We start from the raw sequence: 26,459 nt of genomic DNA on the forward strand, positions 1-26,459 counted from the left end.
CTCTTCATTTACAGACATAAGACATTTTCCATTTTGATTCTTCAAATTAGAAATTCTTATCTTATAAGTTTTGTTCTTCCTCTTTCCATTAAAAAGAAGTCAGTCATCCTTTTGACTGACAGCTTTATAGGACTTTTGATTGAAAATAATGTCATAACCATTGTCACTTAATTGACTTATGGACAACAAATTATGCATTAACCCTTCAACTAAAAGAACATTAGTAATGTAAGGGAGAGTATCGTTACCCACTGTTCTGGAGCCAATGATATTCCCTTTCAATCACCTCTGAAACCAACGACGCCTTCAGACTTAAGTTCCAGGCTTTGGAACATATGCCTTCTTTCTATCATGTGTTGCGAGCATCCAGAATCCAGGTACCTTGACTGGTGTCTCAACTTCGCGGCTAAGGATATTTATAACACATACTATCTTATCCTTAGGTACCCACATCTTTCTGGGTCCTTTGGGGATAGTCTTCCCAAAGTTCTTAAGAAACTTGGGTTTTTTTTTGCAGGATATTTATACATGAAGGCATGATTGAAACGAGAATAAGGTTTTGTTTTAGCCTTAGGTTTAGAAGCAATTCTACCTTTAGTCATAACTCCATTTAGTTTCCCATAAGGGATAAAATGGGACTGAAGAGAATTTGGCTTCTCATCTTTTTCAGAATCGGATTCTTCATCAGAATCATAACCAATACCCATTATTCCGTTTTTGCTAACACCATAAACTATGGAAGCCATTAAGCTTCTATTCAGGCTTCTAGCAAGAAATTTCTGGAAGATTTATCATATTTCTTTATGATATAACCAGAACATGTAGAGGCTTTTGAAAGAGTTTTCTTATCAGGTTTGAGACTCTTGCTTTGAGGCACAAAGTTATTGTTTTTCAAAATAAGATTTTCTTAACTCAAACTTGAGAACTCTTTTTGAAGCTTACTGATCGGAAAAATAGCAAGTGTACTATTTTTACCGATGTAGTAATAAGGAGTTTTATTCCCAAGTATCCATCTCAGGGATTGCGTAGGAAATACTTATTTTACTTCTGATTCTGTTTGAACAAAAAGACAATGGTTTGGTTGGTTTTGTGAATTTATAACAATAAACACAAAAAGATAGTGAAAATTAATTGATTAAGATGAAACATGCTAGGGTGAGTGGTTGATTTAACAAGTTATGAATTCAAGTCAAGATTTCCTCAATACACATGATACCTTCAATTACCTAACCTCAGAGTGTTCTTCCTTAAGTCCTTAAAGAAGAAACTATTAAACTACCAATTCTTACTCAAATGTCCATCTAACTAATCATTGGTTTTAATCATAAACAATATCAAGGTTTATGGTGAATTACAAAAGTTCCTAGTCCTAGGTGATTCAATTATAAACCCAATTGTGTGAAAACCCTAACAATCACAATCCTGTTATTGATAGTCATAGATCTAATTGTATTTGTCTGATACAAAAGCATAAGCACATCACACAATTGAATTGAAATTCGTAACATAGTAATAAGGAAATCCATAGTTAGAATTCATAACATCAGATCAAATCAGGACCACCCCCCTAGCATTGGGGGTTTAGCCTCTCATAGTATTCAAAGAAATAATAGTGTGGAAATTAAACATTACAAAGAATTAGGAGATTTTAATCTTCAATGGTTGATGCCATTGAATCTCGCCGTCCTCAAATCCTCCGTAGTAGCTATTTTCTCCGGTGCAATGCTTCTTTTCGTACGTCCAAAAAAATGTCTTTCTCTCCCAAGTCTTCTAATAGTTTCAGATGGATTTTCCCCCAGCAAAAAGTCCAAAATACCCTTAATGAGCAGAACAGATCCACATGACCAAAAGTGAAGTTTCTTAGTCGCGCCCATCAACACGGGTCGTGTGGATTCACACGGGTGCCCGTGTATGCTCTCCAACATGAGTGTTTTCAGAGCAAGCTACAGAGGCATCAACACGGGCCATGTGGATTCACACGGGTTCTCGTGTTAACCCTCTGTTTTTCCTCTCTGAGCCTTCTTTTCCTGACAAACAACACGGGCAGTGTTGTTGCACACGGGTGCCCGTGTTGACCTGCTGTATCTTCATATTTTTGCCTTTCTGAGCATCCAACAATCAACTATTAGTTCCTTTAGACCTGTGCAACAACCTGTAACAATAACACTACCAAATCGAAGCATAAAAGAGACTTTTTGACATAAACATGTAATAAAATGAAATGCGATAACAAACTAACAAAACATGATAAATGACTATGAAACAACTATAAACAACCACAATCTTACCAAAGTGATGAAAATATGTCGGATCAAATGTGGGAATTCAATGGAAATGGTGACCGATCACAACCCCAAACTTGTCTCATTGCTTGTCCTCAAGTGATGTATTGAGTCCAAACAAAGGTCACCCACGAATTCATTTTCCACAATGCAACCTTGTCCTTCACAATTTGTGTTCTTCCTTTCCAATCAAGTTTCCGGTTTTCCCGACTCAGACAGTTCGCCACATTTCCACATCAGAAGCCTCATTACCTGCAAGCTTTTTCACACACTCACAACATCTCTCATGGTTAGGGTGTTTACACTCACAACACAGTATGCAATACCAATCTCTTAAATTTGAATACATTCTAATTTCACTACAACAGCAAATTCCACACACTTTACGAGGTCTTTTCGGTTGTAACGAGGTTTGGGTACGGTGGGATATACATAGAAATGGATAACAAATGGTTTTGAACTCTGCATTCATGATGTTTAATTTTCTCTTTCTCTTTTTTTTCGTGCATAACTTATACTCTGGGGGTTAAGTTCACTTTTGACTCTTTTCAACTCAATTCTTTGTGAGCATTTTATAGGTGTTAGAGTCTTAAGTCTCGGCAAGTGCATTTTTCTCTTGTGTTTTTTTTTCTTTTTGGACATACACATATCTCTTCTTTTTGTATTACTTATGGATCTCTTATTATGCACTTGCCCTATCTTTCAAGATTACCACCCCAAACTTAGCTTTATGCGCATCTTGTAACTCACAACAATCATGCCGAGTGATAGAAGAAATGAATGATTAGTGGTTAACATAGGGTTTATTATGAACAAAATGGCTAAGGCTCAACGGGGTTTACGAAGGGAAAACATACAAATAGGGATGGCTAGAAAGGCTCTCGGCTAAACAAACAACTTGCCTCAGTGTGTGTTGTCATGCTGTGAAGTGTCAAAAGAACATACGCAAAATTAGAGTGGTAGAGTCATACCTGGCTGAACTCTCATGTTGATGTTTAGTGTTTGGCTTTTGTATTCTCACCATGTTGGTTAGCCTTACAAGCTCTGAAGTCTCCTAGTGCCATGTGGTTTCTTTTCTGATTCAATTCTACCATACCGCTCTCTTGGTCCAGTGTCACCAAATTGTGTCCGACTTTACTTTCTCATGGTTGCATCAACTTCCGGGGTACCTTATCAGAACAAGTATGAGGGGTGTCTTTCATCCACTACCATCGATCCCGGATTCGTCCAATAATTTCTCATCACTCTGTACACACAAGTAAACAACAAAAACAAAAATACTACGACAACAGAAGCAAAAGCACAAGCCAAGAACATAAAAAAAATTGAAAACGAATTAAAACATGAAAGGAACCCCCCCCCCCCCCCCCCACACACACACACTTGAACTAAACATTGACCTCAATGTTTAAATCCAAATACAAAGGGGACTTACAGCGACTACTGTTGTGGAGGAGGCGGAGGATCGTGCGGGAAATGCAACATCAGACGTTGCATCATGGCTTGCATGTCATCCATGACTGTCCCTTGTCGGAACAATTCCATACCCTGTCTGGCCAATTCCACACCTTGTCTGGTTTGCTCAGTGCGGAGGGTACTCATCTCAGTTTGGATCCAACCCCACTGGTCCTGAGACATAAAAGAGGACCTTTCACCATGTAGGTTTGAATCCTGTGGGGGTGGCACAAATTGCTCTTCTGGCCTCTCATCTTCCTCCATTTCATCGCCTGAAAAATCCTGGTCATATTGAACATTGTCCCCTACAGATGGGGCTGAAGCTGTATACAGCCAGTTAGCAACATTTGCAATGCTAATGGAACCAGGTGCTGGTAATGCAAGCACTTCCACATTATGAATCACAAGAGAGTAATAAGTTGGCATGATTGCAATCATTTGCTGATTGACGAGAGTGCTCATGTCGATCTTCGTCTTACCCACCACTGCTGCTTCTTCCAACAAGAGCTGACCATACCCAAAGTGGTCCGCAATCTGAGTGATCATGCCACCCACAGAAATATCACCTGTACTTGCATGTCCAACTTGCTTCAAATGATTGGCAGCAAAAGCACTTGCATTGACTCGCTCATTATTGGCCATGCAGTGAAGGAAAAACAGCTCTCTCTTTGCGGCTACCCCGGTGCTATCACCCCGTCCAAACAAGGTGTAGGCTAACCCCTTTTGTGCATACCTGAAACAAGGGTTATGAATCCCAGAAGCTTTGCCCGAACTCGGGTTGTAACCACTTTTACCTGTAATAGCCCTCCAGAAATCAATTGCTGAAAAAGTGTCTGGAGGTGCTCCGGGTCCAGATACCGGGAGTCTCAGAATACCCCCAAGTTCCTCTACAGATAACGCATGATCCTCATCGAACAATCATAAAGTCAACTGACCATAAAATTCCATTTCGGAATCGGTCCACCTGCGTCTCATCTTAAACTCAACCGTACTTAAAAATTCAAGTGTGATACGTGCAAAAGTCGGTGCTTCGAATTGCATAAATTCTAACATACCGATGTTGTGAAACATGTGATACACTTCTTCCTTTAAGCCTAGCTCATCAAGTGTAGCATCACACATATAACGTGTAGGAATGAGTTTACGTTGAGCAAGTACCACATACCTATCTTGGTGATCCGGTTCTTCAAACAAGATGCCATGTGCATTCGAAGTGCGTCTCGCACTAGGGGTGTTCAAAACCAAACCAACCCAATAGAAAACCGCAAACCAAACCAAACCAAACCAAAACCGCAAAAAACCGCATTTGGTTCGGATCCGTTTGGGTCATTCTCTAACAAAACCGCACGGTTTGGTTTGGTTTGCGGTTTGTATTTTTCAAACCGAACTAAACCAAACCAAACCGCATTATGTTACAACTCAAACTTAAATTATCCCACATCCAATCCAAAACTCAAACTTAGTATGCCTTAACCTTACAATTAAAAATGATTTTCTCTTACTCACACTTAGGATTTCAATTTCAACCTTCTTAAATCTCTCTCAGTAGTATCGCACATTCTTCTCATATTCTTTACCATGTACATTTCGCTTTTTCTACTCTAATATTTCATCTCTTATGTTCTTTCTTTTTTATCTTTTATGTTACTATTTTCTCTTCCAATTACGTTTTTATCGCACATTTCTTCTCAATCCCGCATCTCATATGTTCTTTTTTTCATCTTCTCTAATCTCTCATCTCATATGTTTTTTATGTTTTATTATAATGTCTTTGATATTATTTTATTCTACTATTATATATATGTTTTTTATTCCATTTTTGTCTAATCTATATGTTTTTTATTCCATTTTTGTCTAATCTAATTTTGTGTATATTGAATGCAAAGTTTTTGTCTAAATATGATAAGTTTTTATGTTATTTAGTAATGTATGAATCACTAAATACAAAGTTACGTTGTTCTCTATAGGTGTATGGATGACTCAATAAAAATATTGTAAAAAACCGAACCAACCGAACCAATCCAAACCGCATTGGTTTGGTTTGGTTTGGTTTGGTTTTATTTTTAAAAGTCAACCGAACCAAACCGAACCGCATGCTTTTTTCTCTTGCGGTTCGGATGATTTTTATCGTCAAAACCGCCCAAACCGCACCGCGAACACCCCTATCTCGCACGTTGCTTTGGACTGGAAGATGTGGCCACATCCTTTCCTTTGCTTACTCTCTTCGGGGGCATAATGGGTACCTGCAAAATTTTCTCAAAACCCAAATAACAGATTAGTGAAAACGGTTACCGTCACTACGTAGAGGACGGAGAGTGGAACAATTTTCGTGAAAGGGAGATGAGGTTTTAAGGAGTGGAGCTAGGTGAAAAGTGGAGCTTTATGTGGTGGAGGATAGGTTAACAATGGAGGAAGAGGGAGTGAGAAGCTTGCACAATCAGAATAATGAAGAATAAGTGGTGGAGATGAGATAAAAGCCAAGTGGGTCCCACCATTAAAAACAACAAAATTAAAAAAAAAATTCAAAGTTCAACCCGTACAAAACAACACGGGCCGTGTTCCTACACACGGGCGCCCGTGTAAACGCTCTGTTTTAATTCTTTTCTTGATTTGGTTCAGGGCCAACAACACGAGCCATGTGGATTCACACGGGTGCCCGTGTAAATCGCCTGCTTTCTTCCTCTTGCACACGCCCACTACTCTGGTTTATTGCAATCAACACGGGTCGTGTTCCTACACACGGGTACCCGTGTAAACGGCCTGTTTTCCTCAACTTTTGAAATTTGTTTTGCTGTTTTTGCTACATAGGTGTGGTATCCTTCCGTTCAGAGGTGTTTTTGACTTTACTCTTCTAGTTCTCCTCCTCACCTACAACACAGTTTTCACACACACAAAGAAAAAGACAAATGAAATAAGTTAGAAATCAAACTCGTGGGTTGCCTCCCACGAAGCGCTTCGTTTAACGTCGCATGGCTCGACGGTCGTCCACCTCATTAGGTGAGGCGCACATGGTCAATCAATCCAGACTCTTGGCCTATGTAATAGGGCTTTAATCTCTGGCCATTCACCTTGAATATATCCCCATTGTTTTGATTCTTGATTTCTATCGCTCCGGGGGGGAGATACCTTGTGCACGACAAATGGCCCGAACCATCTTGATTTCAATTTGCTAGGAAACAACTTGAGCCTCAAATTAAAAAACAACACCAGTTGTCCTTCCCATAAATATTTCTTGATGATTCTCTGATCATGCCACTTCCGTGTTTGCTCCTTGTACATCTTCGCATTCTCATAGGCCTGATTACAAAATTCTTCTAACTCGTGAAGTTGAAGAATTCGGGATTCACCGGCTTTTGCAAGATCACAATTCAAGAACTTGGATGCCCAAAAGGCTTTGTGCTCTAATTCCAGAGGGAGATGACAAGCCTTACCATAAATCAGTTGATATGGAGACATGCCGATTAGGGTCTTGAAGGCGGTTCGGTATGCCCATAGTGCGTCATCTAATTTGATCCCCCAATCTTTTCCTGAAGCACTCACTGTCTTTTCCAAAATCTGTTTTATTTGTCTATTGGACACTTCAACTTGCCCACTCGTTTGAGGATGATACGGAGTGGCAATCTTGTGTTTCACATTATACTTCTTCAACAAGTTCTCCATGAGCTTATTTAAGAAATGTGTCCCTTCATCACTGATAAGTGCCCTTGGCACACCAAACCTTGAGAATATGTTTTGCTTGAGAAAGTTTACCACTACTCTCGCATCATTAGTAGGGAGGGCAACAACTTCCACCCATTTAGAGACATAGTCCACAACCACCAGAATATAATTCTTCCCGAATGAGGGTGGGAATGGCCCCATAAAGTCTATCCCCCAAACATCAAATAATTCCACTTCAAGCATGCCCTTTTGGGGCATCTGATTCCTCCTAGAAATATTCCCTGTCCTTTGGCATCTGTCACATTCCTTCACAATGACTTGGGCATCTTTAAACAAAGTAGGCCAGTACAACCCCAATTGGAGGACTTTTGTGGTTGTCCTATCTCCACTAAAATGTCCCCCATAATCTGAATCATGATACGCTTTTAAAACTTAATTTTGTTCTTCTTCCGGGACACATCGACGAATCAGTCAGTCTACCCCTTTCTTATACAAGAATGGTTCGTCCCACAAATAAAACCTGCAATCATGAAGAAACTGTTTCTTTTTGTTATAATCAAAGTCTTCAGGAATTATGCCACCTACCAGATAGTTTGCATAATCGGCAAACCATGGAACACCCACCACCGCGAGGATTCATTCATCAATAAACTCGTCCTTGATTGGATGTTCTTCTCCAGTCTCTTCAATCGGGGACATTCGAGAGAGGTGGTCAGCAACGGTGTTTTCACACCCCTTTTTGTCTCGAGTTTCTAGATCGAATTCTTGCAACAACAAAATCCACCTGAGCAGCCTTGGCTTCGAGTCCTGTTTAGAAAAAAGATATTTCAAAGCAGCATGGTCAGTATAAACAATTACCTTTGTTCCCAACAAGTATGACCGGAATTTGTCAAAGGCATACACCACAACCAGTAGCTCTTTCTCTGTGGTTGCATAATTCATCTGAGCTGGATTCAACACATGGCTGGTATAATAGATCACGTGGAGGAGTTTATCTCTTCTTTACCCCAAGACTGCCCCTACTGCTATATCGCTCGCATCACACATTATCTCAAAGGGTAGAGACCAGTCAGGTGAGATCACTATAAGAGCAGACACTAATTTATGCTTCAGAGTCTCGAAGGCCTCGTTGCACTTAGTGTCAAACAGAAACGGAGTGTCCTTCATAAGCAGACTAGTCAACGGTTTTGCGATCTTGGAGAAATCTTTGATGAACCTACGATAGAATCCCGCATGTCCCAAGAAACTCCGTATACCTTTCTCATTAACTGGATGAGGGAGATTGGCTATCACCTCCACTTTTGCCTTGTCGACTTCAATTCCTTTATAGGAGATTTTATGGCCTAGCACTATCCCTTTTCTCACCATGAAATGACACTTCTCCCAATTCAGGATCAAATTGGTTTGTTGACATCTTTCCAGCACAAGTGACAAATTATACAAACAATTTTCAAAAGAAGATCCGAAAACAGAAAAATCATCCATAAATACCTCCATATGCTTCTCAAGCATATCGAAAAATGTGGATGTCATGCACCTCTGAAATGTTGCTGGTGCGTTACACAACCCAAACGACATTCTTCTATAAGCAAAGATTCCATACGGACATGTGAACGTCGTTTTCTCTTGATCTTCAGGTGCCACCGCAATTTGGTTATACCCTAAGTACCCATCCAGAAAACAATAGAAATCATGACCTACCAATCTTTCCAACATCTGATCAATAAAAGGTAAGGGAAAATGGTCCTTCCTGGTTGCAGTGTAAACTCTCCAACCTGTTACAGTACGGGTGGGGATCAACTCATTTTTCTCATTTTTTATCACAGTTGTTCCTCCCTTCTTCGGTACCACATGAACTGGGCTCACACACGAACTGTCAGATATTGGGTAAATCAACCCCGCATCTAAAAGTTTAACAACCTCCTTACGAACGACTTCTTTCATAGTTGGGTTCAGTCTCCGTTGAGGTTGAACGACCAGTTTCTGATCATCCTCCATCAAAATCTTGTGCATACATAGTGTTGGGCTGATTCCTTTCAAATCGTCCATCGCCCACCCAATAGCACTCTTGTATTTCTTGAGTACTTTGATTAGCTCTTCTTCTTGGGTCTCTCTCAAACCTGAATTGATGATTGTTGGACATTTCTCTTCATTGTCAAGAAAGACATATTTGAGATGTTCTGGTAATTGTTTCAACTCCATCCCCTTTTTTATATCTTGCTTTTCTTCTGGAGATACTTTAGGTCGAAGCTCTTCCCACTGTTGTGGTCGAGAATGAATCCAAGGAGGTTGTGCCTTTAACATAGACACCACTTCAGATTCTTTCTCATCTTTTCCATCAGTATCCTCAATGATAGATAAGCTCAAAACTCTTTCTAAGGGAAGCTTTGGTGTTGTAATCTGCATAGATTGAGCAAACACTGTATCCAGAACTTCAATACTTTTACTCGCACCTTCGTCATCCTTGAATTTCATAGTATCTCTCACATCAATTTTGAGCTTTTCATCATAGACTTTGAGGGTCATAGTTCCTTCCTCAATATCTATCATGCACCTTCCAGTTTCAAGAAAAGGTCTTCCCAAAATGAGAGGGATTTCCTCGTCTTCCGGCATCTCGAGTATCACAAAATCCACCGGGAAAACAAATTTATCAATCTTCACCAGAACATCTGTTGCTATACCATAAGGTCTCTTCATAGAATGATCAGCAAATTGCAAGGTCATGCGAGTGTCTTGCACTTCTCCTAATTCCAGTTTTTTGTAAATCGAAAGGGGCATTAGACTAACACTTGCTCCCAAATCGATTAGTGCTTTTTAGACCCTGCAAAATAGCACTACAAGTTTCAGTTAGCATAACCGGCTCGCCCTCGATCGACCTTTTCTTCGATATGATGTCTTTCATGAATTTGGCATAGATCGGCATTTGCTCTAAAGCTTCGGCAAAAGGTATGTTGATCTCGAGTTTCTTGAATAATTCTAAGAATTTCTCAAAAAAAAATCATTGAGATCTTTCTTCTTTGTTCTCGTAGGGAAAGGAAGAATGATCTTTGGCTTTTGTTTCTCTTGCTGGCTTGCCGGCTTCACCACCACTTCTTCAACTTTCAACAACCTATCTTCTTCGACCTGTTCGTCAACTTGTTGTTCATTAGCTCTTCCTTTTCTTGTGACCACTGCTTTAATGTGACTTTGATCACGTGGATTAACAATTGTTCCACTGGGAAGCGTGCCAGGTACCTGGGAATTGGAAGCTAACTGTTGAGCAATTTGACCCATCTGAATTTCAAGATTTTTTATGGATGCCGTAGTGTTCTTCTGATTATTTCGAGTCTCCTCTTGGAACTGGATGTTGTGAGCTGCCATCTTTTCAATTGCAATCTCCCAATCTGCCTTTTTAGGGACTTGTTGTTGCTGTTGCTGATATTGGTTTTGATATTGACCTTGTACCTGCTGTTGCACATTCCCTTTCTGATCCTTCCATGCAAAGTTGGGATGATTCTTCCACCCCGGATTGTATGTGTTGGAGTAGGGATTGTTTTGCTTTAAAAACTTGATATCTTCTATCTGTTGTGGTGTTGCAAAGCAATGAACAGTATTGTGTGGCCCATTACAAATGCCACACACATTGTTTGGTGCCTGTTGCACTTGAGCCACCTTCTGAGCACCTATGTTTAGTGCTTTCAACATTTTCTCTACCTCTGCAGCCACTGCTTCTTCAATTTTCACCTGTTTGTTTGTTTCAAGCTTCAAATCAATAACTGCAGATTTGCTTGACACTCTATCATACAACTCCAGATGCTCATTTGAGGCAATTGCTTCAATTATCTTCTTCATACCTGTGGCTGTTGCAAAGTTAACTGAGCCACCAGCTGCTGAATCAAGGATTTGTCTCGTTTGAATTCGGAGACCATTAACAAACATTTGCATCTGCTCAGTTTCATCCATGTTGTGAGTAGGACAAGCCACTAGGATTCTCTTGAATCTTTTATAGGCATCTCCTAGTGACTCACCCTCCTTCTGCTTGAAATTTAGGATCTCGTATCTTTTTCTCAAATGACACAGATGCGGGAAAATATTCCTGCAAGAATGTTGTTTCCATCTGCTCCCATGTAGTGATATTGCCAGCCGGTAAGGAATAGAACCACTCTTCGGCTTCATCTGCTAAAGTGAATGGGATTATACGAAGCCTTATTGCTTGTTCGTTATGTCCAGGCATTTTCAGCGTTGTGCTCATAGTCAAAAACCTTTGGAGATGCTTGTTGGCATCTTCATTCACTCTTCCAGAAAAGGACCGCCTTTCGAGTTGATTAATTATGCTGGGATGCAGCTGAAATTGTTCTACATTAACCGGTTGGTTGACAATTGTCATACGACCACCTGGAGTGTTGTTTCCACCATAGTCACCGAGAAGTCTCTCTGGTGGTGGTGGTGGTTCTGCAGCCATGACCTCAGGAGTTGTTTCTGCTTCTGAATCTGAATTCTCTGAGTGCACTGAAACAACTTCCTCCTCTGCTTTCTCTGCTAATTCCAGTTTTTCTCTCTTAGCTTGTCTCAGTCTAGCGCGAAGAGTTCTCTCTGGATCTGCGTCAAAAGAAAATTCCGTTGAGGCCTTACCTCGCATAAACAAGTTAGACAAATATTAGAATTGAATAACAAGATTGTCACAGATAAAATTTTGGTTGACGAGCAACAAAATTTCAATAGAATAAAAATTAAAATAGGTATTTTGGCAATCCCCGACAACTGCGCCAAAAACTTGATCGGAAAAATAGCAAGTGTACTATTTTTATCGATGTAGTAATAAGGAGTTTTATTCCCAAGTATCGATCCCAGGGATTGCGTAGGAAATACTTATTTTACTTCTGATTTTGTTTGAACAAAAAGACAATGGTTTGGTTGGTTTGGGGAATTTATAACAATAAACACAAAAAGATAGTGAAAATTAATTGATTAAGATGAAACATGCTAGGGTGAGTGGTTGATTTAACAAGTTATGAATTCAAGTCAAGATTTCCTCAATACACATGATACATTCAATTACCTAACCTCAGAGTGTTCTTCCTTAAGTCCTTAATGAAGAAACTATTAAACTACCAATTCTTACTCAAATGTCCATCTAACTAATCATTGGTTTTAATCATAAATAATATCAAGGTTTATGGTGAATTACAAAAGTTCCTAGTCCTAGGTGATTCAATTATAAACCCAATTGTGTGAAAACCCTAACAATCACAATCCTGTTATTGATAGTCATAGATCTAATTGTATTTTTCCGATACAAAAGCATAAGCACATCACACAATTGAATTGAAATTCGTAACATAGTAATAAGGAAATCCATAGTTAGAATTCATAACATCAGATCAAATCAGGACCACCCCCCTAGCATTGGGGGTTTAGCCTCTCATAGTATTCAAAGAAATCATAGTGTGGAAATTAAACATTACAAAGAATTAGGAGATTTTGATCTTCAATGGTTGATGCCCTTGAATCTCGTCGTCTTCAAATCCTCCGTAGTAGCTATTTTCTCCGGTGCAATGTTTCTTTTCGTACGTCCAAAAAAAGTGTCTTTCTATTTCTCTCCTAAGTCTTCTAATAGTTTCAGATGGATTTTCCCCCAGCAAAAAGTCCAAAATACCTTAATGAGCATAACAGATCCACATGACCAAAAGTGACGTTTCTTAGCCGCGCCTATCAACACGGGCCGTGTGGATTCACACGGGTGCCCGTGTGTGCTCTCCAACATGAGTGTTTTCAGAGCAAGCTACAGAGGCATCAACACGGGCCGTGTGGATTCACATGGGTGCCCGTGTTAACCCTCTGTTTTTCCTCTCTGAGCCTTCTTTTCCTGACAAACAACACGGGTCGTGTTGTTGCACATGGGTGCCCGTGTTGACCTGCTATATCTTCATATTTTTGCCTTTCTGAGCAACCAACACTCAATTATTAGTTCTTTTAGACCTGTGCAACAACCTGTAACAATAACACTACCAAATCGAAGCATAAAAGAGACTTTTTGACATAAACATGTAATAAAATGAAATGCGATAACAAATTAACAAAACATGATAAATGACTATGAAACAACTATAAACAACCACAAATCTTACCAAAGTGATGAAAATATGTCGGATCAAAGGTGGAAATTCAATGGAAATGGTGACCGATCACTTACATTAGGCTTTTGATTCATTTAAATGAATCTTCTTCAGATCCTTATATTTGTTCAGAAGATTCTGATACTTGTCCAGAACTTCAGATAAACTAGATTTAAGTTCATAACGAGTGAGTTCAGAAAATACCTTTTCAGAATCTGACTCAGATTCTGATTCTGATAGAATCATTTATGTAGGAGCTTTTGTGCAAGCTATCAGCGCCATGTTAGCCTGCTCTTCCCTAGAGTCATCTTCTGAGGACTCTGAATCATCCCATGTTTCCATCAGACCCTTCTTCTTTCCTCTGAATTTCTTCTTAGTTATGTCTTTCTTTAACTTGGGACATTCATTTTTGAAGTGGCCAGATTCCTTGCACTCAAAGCACGTGAGTTCTTTGCCAGCTCCAACTTTCTTGGATCCAAGAGTCGACTAAGAACGACCACTTGCCCTTCTTTTTCCTTGGAATTTTCATTGACTTTTATTCCATAGTTGATTGACGTGTCTAGACTAAAGAGACAATCCATCTTCTTTTTCTTACTCCTTTTCATACTCTTCATCTATTTCAGCTTGAAGAGCTTTTGTCTTCTCAGATCTTTCTAAAGACTTCAGAGCAACAAATTTTCTCTTTCTCTTGGGGCCATCTTCCTCTAGCTCAATCTCATGAATTCTTAAAGAACTAACCAGTTCTTCAAGATAAGTGTTGTTTAGACCCTTTGATAACTTCATAGCAGTTACCATAGGTCTCAAACGCTTAGGTAGACTCCTGCTGATATTTTTAACATGATCAACATTAGAATACCCTTTGTCCAGAACCTTAAGTCCTGCAACAATAGTTTGAAACCTTGAGAACATGTTCTCAACAGTTTCCTCGCCCTCCATCTTGAACGTTTCATATTTTTGAATCAAGGCCAGAGCCTTGGTTTCTTTGACTTGTGTGTTTCCTTCATGCGTCATCCTCAAAGAATCAAATATAGATTTTGATTCTTACTTTGTGATGATTTCATGCTCAGTGTATGAAATATCATTTATCAAGATGGTTCTTACTTTGTGATGATTCTTATAATTTTTCTTCTGTTGACATTTCATCATTCTTCTTTCAACTTTATTTCCACTTGCATCTATTGGGTGTATGTAGCCATTAACTACCATATCCCAAAGATCAACATCGTAACCTAGAAAGAAGCTATCCATTTTGTACTTCCAATAATCAAATCCATTTCCATCAAAAATAATAGGTTTAACATTGTAATGATCTCTATCATTTGTTTGAGCAACTAGTGGTGGAATATTAGCCATGTGTTTCACGTTGGATCTTTATCTGACATTATTAAGTGTTTGATATTCTTATCAAGACCAGAACCAGAGCTCTAATGCCAATTGAAGGTGACAAGAAACACAATAAAAGGGGTTTGAATTTGGTTTCTAGAAATGAAAGTTTTTTCAAAGACCAATTAAATTAAGCAATAACACGAACAATAAAAATAACAGGGTTATTTTATACTGGTTCGCTGTTAACGAAGTTACCTCTAGTTCACCCTACCAATGTAATTTTGTCTTCTCAACAAGGACTTAATCCACTATAATCAAAATTGATTACAGACACCACAAAGACAAATTGTCTTTGTCTTCTTGAGTATATCTGACTAAAACCTAGCACTCAAAGAAACCACCCAAACAACTGAGATTTATATGTACGTGTTTACAACAAAACAATGCTCCTAAGTAAGCAGATTAACACAAGTTAAATACAATGAATTTTTTCAAGAATAACGAGCCAAAAATATATGTGTGTTTACAAAGACTATACACATAAATATATACTTAAGCAAAAGAGCGTGTGTATGAGCGTTATCAATAGCTTAACATTAACAACTTCTTCCAATCTTCAAAGTCTCCTTTATATAGGCAGTTAAAAGATCTGTTGGAGGGTAGAATTGGAATTGCAAATTGTATGTGTCTCTTTGTATAATGGTTTGCATATAGGAGACAAAATGGTTCGATAGTATTGTCCTTGGCCACAAAATCAGCGTAGCGGAGGGAAGGGTGATCTCGTAATGTGTACTATTTTCCTGACGCAAAACATTTTGATCTTATCTTCTAATCTTCAGAGGCTTATGATGAAATAATGTTAAAGCATGCTTAGAAGGATCAAGAGACTAGTAGAGAGAATCTTCAGAACCACGGTCTTCAGAGTCTTGACACAGTTCCTCAAAATCTGATCTTCAAAATCTTTAGAACTTGAGCACAAAATATTGAAGGTTGATAATCCTTCAGAGACTCTTCAATCAGAGTCACAGTCAAAAGCTTTAGCACAAACATTCATCAAAACTATTTCCTAAGAGCTTTCTAGAATTTGACAATATTTTGTAAAGTAGTTGTATCCCTTTAGAGTCAGAGTGTGTTAGATTCTAGAATCCGATGACGTCACACGTCAAAGCTTCAGAGTCAGAACCTGTTAGGAAAAGCTACACACTAGACAAAAACTATTAGTGTACAAAATTATTCTCTAAGAAACAATGTATTGCTATCATCAAAACTAAATGACAGCTACATAACCAAATCTTGTTCTTACACTTTTGACGTCCTATTTGGAGAGAAAACCTCATTTTGGTGGTGCTCGGAGTTTGTCATCAAGTTAGAAGTACAAACGTTGGAAAATGATTCCTATTGATGGTGTCAAATGATTTGATAAGATGTTTTCTTTCAAGTGTTATTGACTGTGATTATATTATAGACAAACTATAATACACTAATTCTTCGTAATACACATGGTGGTAGGGGTGTATCTACAAACACTCTAATGATCAAGTTAGTTATAACTATAAATACTGGGTTTAATATTTTAGAATATTGTGTGCTTGTGTAAGAGCAATTCATTAGACTTTATAGTTAAGGTTTTGGATTTAGAGAGAACCTTTTTTAATGCAATTGTCTCGCGGAAGATAATGGAAGATTGTTCAACTGAGATCTTATGTGCCTTTGGAGCGTACCGATTTTCTAACACGTCTTGCTTTGTGAGACTTGTGTTACCTAATTTCTTATAGAATGTGCATCGGTTGAGATCAAATAATTAGATATTTTAGATCACACCTTTGTGAGACTTGTATTACCTAATTTATTGTGGATTGTGGATTGGTTGAGATCAAATAGTTAGATATTTTAGGTCACACATGAAATATTTAAATAAGTTAAGGCCATTACTTTAATTAGGAAAATTAATATAGAAACCATTAATATCATCCTATTTTTAAAACGATGAATTGGAATAAAAAAAAGTTTGATTACCACTTCATGAAAAAGACATTTGACTCTTATAAATAAAAGGTTTTGGCTTAACTACATAATCTAAAATTGAGATTTTAACTTCATAATTTTGAACACCATTTTCATCAAGACTTTATAAATTATTCATCTACTCTTTCACATTCTTTATCTTGAAGTAACATGAAATTGTATAAAGATGTTGATTTTGAAAACACGTTTCTTATCCATGTTGATTTTGTTTATATGATGATATCTGAATCCCCATATAAAAATATCCTTTTACTTCATATTAAGACCCCAAGTATCTCACCGTTACATTAAAAATCTTATGCTTGTATAGTTATAGAATATCATAAATATTTTACTATTCTAACTCACTTAACCAATCACACACTCAACCACAGTGTTACCACTACTTTGATCATTCTCCCACTTACACATTCTTCATTCACACACAGTTTCTTCAAAAACATAAACATCATACTTAAGCACGACTCATTGCCACCCTAAGTGTAAACACTAAACACACCAAAAGAACAATATCTAGTGAAGATTAAAACACATGTTAATTTGCCACCAATAATTCCTTAAATTTTATTCCAATAGATCCTCCCTTATCACTTGAATAGATAGTGCGATCCTATACCACATAAAATATTTGTTGGAAATTAATTTGTTGCCTAATAAGAAGGACTAGAGTGGCACGTATTAGCATAGTAGGACTTGTGACAATAACCCCTCCATCAACATTCATCATAACTTTGTTGCATACAATTTGAGTTTAACCTAATTAAATCATAGTGCCATACAGATGTAGTACCATAATTTAGCCTCCACTTCCTCCCAAGAAAAAAGTCAACATCTTCTATTCCAATAACAAAATGGATTTTGTCTGTATTTTTTCGTGGGCTGCATTTTTTAATTTGTTTGTCCATACCCTTTTTTTTATAGGACAATACTCGCATCCAGTTTGCCCAACCTTAATTTATTTGGGAGACAAATCAGAATTTTAAATTCTCACCTTCAACTATATTCTTCCCATCTCACTTCATTTTTTTGAATTTTTAAAGGATGAATCTAAACAAATTAAAACATAGGTTGTTCTAATAGAAATACCTTAGTTCCTTCCTTTTTGAGTGGTTTATTCAAACCATTAACCATCTCTTTCATCATTCATCTAGTAACACAACACTATAGACTCCTTTGAATTTGAATCCAACAACTCTCATGCGCGCGTCAACGACGCGCCCACACGCATTATATTATTTTTGCCTCCATCTTTGACTCTCTCTCATCTCTTTTTATCAACCAACCAAACTCAATCTTCCCAATATTATTTCTATTTCTATCCCTCCCTCTATATATCTATACACACTTTTTTTCTTTCTCTTCTCAGTTTCATCTTCCATTTCATTTCCACTCTTAACTTCATCATTCCATCTTTCATATTCCAAACCTCAATTCTACTACGTAATTATCCATTTATTTCTTTGATTCCAATCGATGGAGATTCAAGAGAATCATCATCCGGTTCATCACGAAACATGGTCAGAAACAGAGAGCATAGGAAGCAGAAGCACTCGAAGCACGAGAGTCGGCTTCAGTGGATCCCTCAGCGGACCGCTAAGCGGTCCGCTGGTCTCCAACAACAAGAAGAAAAGCAGCAAGAAAAGCGCGAGGTTCAGCGATGACGTCGAGGATTTCGTCGAGATCACACTCGACGTCCGCGACGACACCGTTTCGGTTCAGAACATCCGCGGCGGTGACTCCGAGACGGCGTTGCTCGCTAGCCGTTTGGAGAAACGGCCGTCGACGCTTTCCGTTAAACTGAAACAGGTTTCTCAGGAGCTGAAACGCATGACGTCGTCGAAGAAGTTCGATAGGGTTGATAGAGCGAAATCCGGTGCGGCGCGTGCACTGAAAGGACTTAAGTTCATGACCAAAACCGTTGGAACTGATAGAGGTTGGTCTCAGGTGGAAAAGCGATTCGATGAATTGGAAGTTGACGGAAAGCTTCCCAAAACGCGCTTTAGCCAGTGCATAGGTATGTTACACTAACTAGTAATTAATTACTTAATTAATTAACTAATTAACTAATCATGCTTTTAATTTTTATAATCCATTATAGGAATGAACGAGTCAAAGGATTTTGCTGGTGAACTATTCGATGCATTGTCTCGTCGGCGGGGGATAACATCAGCTTCAATAACAAAAGATGAACTGCGGGAATTTTGGGAACAGATTACGGATCAGAGTTTTGATTCAAGATTGCAAACTTTCTTTGATATGTAAGAAAAGAAAAGGAAATCTCATTTAATTATTGCTAATTTCTGTTTAATGAATATAATTTTTGCTTAGGTTAGGATATGTTAGTTGATTAAGAAATCATTTAATGTGGAATTAGTTGTCACTATCAGAAATGAAAAAATTAATGGCGCACTCGGTGGTGTTAGCATGTGAACATGTGAAAATAGAGTGATGCTACTATTATTGTGTTGTTTTAAATTATTTGAGTGTGTGTGGAAAGTATGTGTAGAGTAGAAACCAATTGCATGATGATGATAGTGACGGGTACGTACTAGAAGAAAGTGGTGATATTTTGTTTTGTGGGGTTTGTGGAATTGAAATCAAAGACTATAGTATATACATTTTAACTCATTAAATACTTACTTTTAATATTAATATATAGATTCTTCAACCTTGGAAAAATTTAGTATATAGCTAGATTGTGAGATTTTTTTTCCATGTTGAAGGATTTGGTTGCTCCTTTAAGGAAAAGAACGAGTCAAGGAGTTGTTAAAAAATTGAAGCAAAATTAGCAGCTATATAAGAAACAAGAATATAATAATATATACGCGTATATCTTAGTCAAAAAACACGAAAAGCCAAAATGTCAATATTATTGAATTTTGATTAGGTCTACACCCACTCCTTATCTTAATTAATTTCTTTTTTTAATTATGCCAGGGTGGACAAGAATGCTGATGGACGAATTTCCGAGCACGAAGTTAAAGAGGTCAGTATTTATTTGTATTAGATGCATTTATTTATTTTTTATTTACATTTTAAATATTTTAAAATAAATATTAAATATTAAAAAAAATCTACGCATTAATTACAATACTCAGTTTTCTTAATGTTTATGAAAATTGTCCCATGTGCTTATGAAAAATGACAGAAAGCAATATTCTGATGTGATGTATTTCTACAATATTATTATTTTTAATTAAAAAGGGCAATTCTTCCAATCTGTGGGAATAATTTATTTATTTTTGTATCAAATGATCTATAATATAAATACAGTAATTTGTAACTGATAACTCATTTGGCAAGAAGCTTGTGGAATTGTATATGAACATTGTTCTTTGATGTGTTTTTACAGATTATTACCTTAAGTGCTTCTGCTAACAAGCTATCAAAATTACAAGATCGCGCAGAAGAATATGCTGCTCTAATCATGGAGGAGTTAGATCCAGATAACCTTGGATTTATTGAGGTTTGTGTGAAGTTTATTTATTGGGAATCAATGTATTGTATGTATGACATTTTTGTTTGTTTCTTTTCCACATTATTCTTATATTTTTGTGTGGCATTATTTATACGCAGTTACACAACTTGGAAATGCTTCTTTTGCAAGCTCCAGCTCAATCAACTCACATGCACACAGATAGTAGAGTTTTGAGTCAAATGTTAAGCCAAAAGCTAGTTCCGACCAAAGAGCACAACCCTATAAAACGTGGTTTTCGATCATTGAACTACTTCGTTGAAGACAATTGGAAAAGAATTTGGATTGTAGCACTTTGGATGGCAATCTGTGCTGCACTTTTCACATGGAAATTCATCCAATACAAGAATCGTGCTGTGTTTCATGTCATGGGCTATTGTGTTACAACAGCAAAAGGTGCTGCTGAAACTCTCAAGTTCAACATGGCTTTGATTTTGTTACCTGTTTGTAGAAACACCATCACTTGGCTTAGGACCAAAACCAAACTAGGAGTTGCTGTTCCCTTTGATGATAACATCAACTTTCACAAGGTGGTAGCTTTTGGCATTGCTATTGGTGTTGGGTTACATGCTATTTCTCATTTAACATGTGATTTCCCTAGGCTATTACATGCAACAGATGCAGAATATGTACCCATGAAGCCATTTTTTGGGGATGTTAGGCCCAACAATTATTGGTGGTTTGTAAAAGGTACTGAGGGTTGGACTGGTATAGTCATGATAGTGCTTATGGCTATAGCTTTTACTTTGGCCCAGCCTTGGTTCAGAAGAAACCAACTTAAACTCCCCAAAGCTTTGAAAAAGCTCACTGGTTTTAACGCATTTTGGTATTCTCACCACCTCTTTGTCATTGTCTATGCTCTTCTTATTCTACATGGATACAAGTTATATCTCTCCAAGAAATGGTACAAGAAAACGGTATGCATTGCACAATCCCTTTTTGCATACATATAATTAGTTACACTTTTGATCATTTTGATTTGAGTTACATACTATTATTGGCTAAATTTGGTCGCTCAAATTTTCATTGTCGCAGACATGGATGTATCTTGCCATTCCTATGATTATATACGCATGCGAGCGACTACTTCGTGCTTTTAGGTCTGGCAACAAAAGTGTCAAGATTTTAAAGGTTGCAGTGTACCCTGGAAACGTGTTGGCATTGCATGTATCTAAACCACAAGGATTTAAATACCATAGTGGACAATATATTTTTGTGAATTGCTCAGATGTATCTCCATTTCAATGGCATCCTTTCTCTATTACATCAGCCCCTGGAGATGATTATGTCAGTGTTCACATTAGAACTTTGGGTGACTGGACATCACAATTGAAGGCGGTTTTTGCCAAGGTATATATATTCATTTTTTCAAGAGCAAACATTTTTTTTCTTAGGAGAAATTCAATGCTAATGTTGTACTAGTGTTGTACATTTCCTCAAATATGTTCATTGATAATGTAAATGCTGATTACTTTATCCACGTGATTTGATGCAGGCGTGTCAGCCAGCAAGTGGTGACCAAAGTGGTCTTCTAAGAGCTGATGTGTTACAAGGCAACAACATACCAAGGTTAGCTACCTTTGAACTTTTCAAATTATTATCAGTATCGACATATCATTGTTGGTGTCGTGTCTGGTGTCTGGTGTCCGGGTCTGTGTCCGTGTTTCATATTGATTCTAATAGAAATGAAATGAAATTGCAGGATGCCAAAGCTATTGATTGACGGTCCATATGGAGCACCAGCACAAGACTACAAAGACTACGAAGTAATCCTTCTAGTAGGTTTAGGAATTGGTGCAACCCCATTGATAAGCATATTAAAAGATGTGCTAAACAACATGAAACAACAAAAAGACATAGAACAAGGAGTAGTAGAAAGTGGTGTTAAAAACAACAAAAGAAAACCATTTGCCACAAACAGAGCCTATTTCTATTGGGTCACTCGTGAACAAGGTTCCTTTGAATGGTTTAAAGGTGTGATGGATGAAATTGCAGATTATGATAAAGATGGATTAATTGAACTTCATAATTATTGTACAAGTGTGTATGAAGAAGGAGATGCTAGATCAGCTTTAATCACAATGCTTCAGTCTCTTCACCATGCCAAAAGTGGTGTTGATATTGTTTCAGGAACAAGAGTTAAAACACATTTCGCAAGACCAAATTGGCGTACCGTGTTTAAACATACAGCTCTCAAACATCCTGGCAAAAGAGTTGGTAAGTATCAATGTTGCATTATTGCTCTTTACTCAATTGTTAGTTTTTGTACTACTCAACCGAACGTCAATGACAAGGTTCGAACCCTGACACTTTCTATTGGATATGACCACTTCGTCTACTAATGAACATTTTATAATTATTTCAGGTGTTTTTTACTGTGGGGCTGCTGGATTGGTTGGACAACTTAAGAGTCTTTCTCTTGATTTTTCAAGGAAAACCAACACTAAATTTGAGTTTCATAAAGAAAATTTTTAGATTCTTTGTCATTTTTTTCTTCAATTATAACCTAAGTAGTGAAGGAACATTATTTATATGTAGTTTGCTGCATTTTTTTAGTCTTGTAGAGGTAGATAAGCAGCTAGCTAGAATTCGATTCATAAAGTTATATATATAAGTGTGTAAATTCGTTGCATTCACTTCGATGTAAAGTGAAGTCATGGTGTTAGATATAATAGAATCAAAGAAATCATCAAATTATGATGATTATTGTAACACATAATAAACTCTTTGATTTATTCAAATCCAAATATTTTACTTCTAAAAAGTTTTAACTGCATACCAACAACAAAGTTGGACTTGTGGTATTTATTTATTCATGCAATTACATCATCGTTTGTCAAGAATATATACTTGGAAGATTCATATATTTTGGAATCCTTTATTGATAAAAGAACAAGCATTTGTTGATATGATTCTCATCCATCCTTTATTTCTGTTAGTTTTTGTTTTAAAAGAACAAGCAGCTGTGTTTGTGTTTTGTTTCTTTCTTCTCCATGAGATCATATTTCCTCCAATAAGAACACAATATTCAGAAGTGGATCTCCTATCCGACGGTGATCCTGCCCAATCTGCATCTAAGTAACAAGTGATTTTAGCATCACCCTTATCTTCATATAATAGGCCTTTTCCTGGTGCATTCTTTATATATCTGAGAATCCGAATAACGGCATTCCAATGAGTATCACAAGAAGCATTAAGGAATTGACTCACAATACTCACTGCAAAAGTAATATCCGGTCTGGTGACGGTAAGATAATTGAGTCTACCCACTAGACGTCGATATATTCCCGGGTCTTTCAACAACTCCTCCTGACCCGGAAGAAGCTTGACATTGGGATCCATAGGAGTATCAATCGGACGACAGTCAAGCATACCAGATAAAGACAAACTTTGCGCTAAATCTCTCAAATGTATTTTTCTAGGCTACTCACGTATACAAAAGGGATATCGTTGTTTTTGTCCTCAACTTCAACGGTACATTGTCTCTTCCGATGGAACATTTTTTGAAGGTTCTCCTTTTTTCTCTGCCTCTTCGTCCTCCCGGGAGATTTGTAATTTAGATGATCAAGATATTCCTTTTGTCATCCCCACACCCATTAAACCTCCTTTGCAGGTATATCAGTGACGCACAACGCGTCCATCGGCAGTTAGAGATGATATTGATCCACCAGCACCATCTCCTACTCCAATTGTTCCTCCAGCTACGTCACCTGAACTTGACCTTCCAATAGCATTACGAAAAGGTATTCGATCTCATAATCCAAATCCTAAATATGTCTGTGCTTTAAATTATGACCGTCTATCTACTTCCTATGTTTCTTTTGTGTCTGCTTTGGATTCTGTGTCTATCCCTAAGTCTATAGGTGAAGCTATGACTGATCCCAATTGGCGTCAGGCGATGGTGGAAGAAATGACTGCATTGCATTCAAATAACACTTGGGACATTGTTCCTTTACCTCCAGACAAAACTACAATGGGTTGTCGATGGGTTTATACAGTGAAAATTGGACCAGATGGTCAGATTGATCGTTTTAAAGCTCGTTTGGTAGCCAAGGGATACACACAAATATTTGGCCTTGATTATGGTGACACCTTTTCTCCAGTGGCCAAGATTAGTTCAGTCCGTCTCTTCCTTGCATTGGCTGCTATTAATCATTGGTCGCTTCATCAGTTGGATATTAAAAATGCATTCTTACACGGAGAATTGGAGGAGGAAGTGTATATGGATCAACCTCCAGGTTTTATTATTCCTGGTAATTCAAGATTTGTTTGTCGGCTCAATCGATCTCTTTATGGGCTAAAACAATCTCCACGTGCTTGGTTTGGTCGCTTCAGCTCTGCCTTGATACAGTTTGGTATGACTAGATGTGAAGCAGATCATTATGTTTTCTTCCTTCACTCTTCCAACGGACAACAGATCTTTCTTGTGGTTTATGTTGATGACATTGTTATCACTGGAGACGATACAGACGGTATTCAACGACTCAAAACTCATCTTTTCAAAAACTTTCAGACAAAAGATTTGGGTCCACTCAGATACTTCTTAGGTATTGAGGATGCACAGTCCTCATCAGGCATTGCAATTAACCAACGTAAGTATGCATTAGACATCCTAACTGAAACTGGTATGCTTGACTGTCGTCCGATTGATACTCCTATGGATCCCAATGTCAAGCTTCTTCCGGGTCAGGGGGAGTTGTTGAAAGACCCGGGAAGATATCGACGTCTAGTGGGTAGACTCAATTATCTTACCGTCACCAGACTGGATATTACTTTTGCAGTGAGTATTGTGAGTCAATTCCTTAATGCTCCTTGTGATACTCATTGGAATGCCGTTATTCGGATTCTCAGATATATAAAGAATGCACCAGGAAAAGGCCTATTATATGAAGATAAGGGTGATGCTAAAATCACTTGTTACTCAGATGCAGATTGGGCAGGATCACCGTCGGATAGGAGATCCACTTCTGGATATTGTGTTCTTATTAGAGGAAATATGATCTCATGGAGAAGCAAGAAACAAAACACAGTTGCATTATCTAGTGCTGAAGCTGAATATCGGGCTATGGCAGCAGCCTCAAAAGAACTTGCTTGGCTTAAGAATTTGCTCTCAGAACTTAGGTTCGGTGACCTTCAGAACACAAAACTCATATGCGACAATCAAGCGGCACTCCACATTGCGTCCAATCCGGTTTTCCATGAACGGACCAAACACATAGAAATAGATTGTCACTATGTAAGAGACAAGGTACTGTCGGGAGAAATAACCACGGAATTTGTCAAATCTGAAGATCAATTGGCTGATATGTTTACCAAGTCTCTCAAGGGTTCTCGAGTGAATTATATTTGTAACAAGCTCGGATCATACAATATATACGATCCGGCTTGAGGGGGAGTGTTAAGAATATGTTATCAATCAATTAGTATTGATTGATATTCAATTAGTCATAACTGTAATTGATATTATTTCCTATTGTATATTCCCTATTTGCATATAAATATACACCATGTGTGATCATATTAGACACACAGAGATACAATTACATTAGAAGTTATCTGGTCTTGTGTTGTAAGTTGAAAGAAATAGAAGAAAGTGTGAGTACCAGAAATGAAATCTTGCATTCAAGTTGTCCGGTACACCCAATACACCCGTTTTTTAGGAGGTCTTGCATCGAAGTTGTATGGTACATATTGTTGGTGTAAGCCCTAGAGGCCAATACTTTTGGTACTTGTATCGAATTATTTATTAATAATAAAAGGTATTTTCTTTATTATGGTTGATTAATAAAGTCCCTAGAATAGATAGTCCGTTTAATGTATTAAGTGTGACTTAATCATGAGAACACATTAAACATAAGGGCACTGTTCTTAAAGTATCCGTAGTCGAGCTTTAATGTGAAGTGGGATAACATTAAAGCATTAAGACTATTATGTTTGTAGACTGATGATCACATCTCATGGATCATGGATAAAGAGTTATCAAGTCTTAAACATAGGTATGAATATTAGGAGTAATATTTATACCGGATTGACCCGCTATGAGAATACTATATAGAAAGTTATGCAAAGTGTCATAAGTTATTCTCATGGTGATAATAGTGTATACCACTCTTCGACCTGAAACCACTATGGATCCTAGAT

At 37.7% G+C, this 26,459-nt stretch overlaps 1 protein-coding gene across 1 annotated transcript; it reads left to right on the forward strand.

The window, feature by feature from the left end:
- Positions 1–18,108: 18,108 nt before the first annotated feature.
- LOC127132376 (respiratory burst oxidase homolog protein B) lies at positions 18,109–23,082 on the forward strand. The gene is made up of 9 exons (XM_051061321.1): positions 18,109–18,857; positions 18,942–19,101; positions 19,781–19,829; positions 20,196–20,309; positions 20,420–21,235; positions 21,354–21,668; positions 21,814–21,887; positions 22,021–22,535; positions 22,684–23,082. The coding sequence occupies exons 1-9, from the start codon at positions 18,317–18,319 to the stop codon at positions 22,791–22,793; spliced, it is 2,694 nt and encodes an 897-aa protein (XP_050917278.1). The 5' UTR covers positions 18,109–18,316; the 3' UTR covers positions 22,794–23,082.
- The last annotated feature ends 3,377 nt before the right edge of the window (positions 23,083–26,459 follow it).

This window comes from Lathyrus oleraceus, chromosome 3, assembly GCF_024323335.1.
Source record: "Lathyrus oleraceus cultivar Zhongwan6 chromosome 3, CAAS_Psat_ZW6_1.0, whole genome shotgun sequence".
In the NCBI taxonomy this organism is placed as follows: domain Eukaryota; kingdom Viridiplantae; phylum Streptophyta; class Magnoliopsida; order Fabales; family Fabaceae; genus Lathyrus; species Lathyrus oleraceus.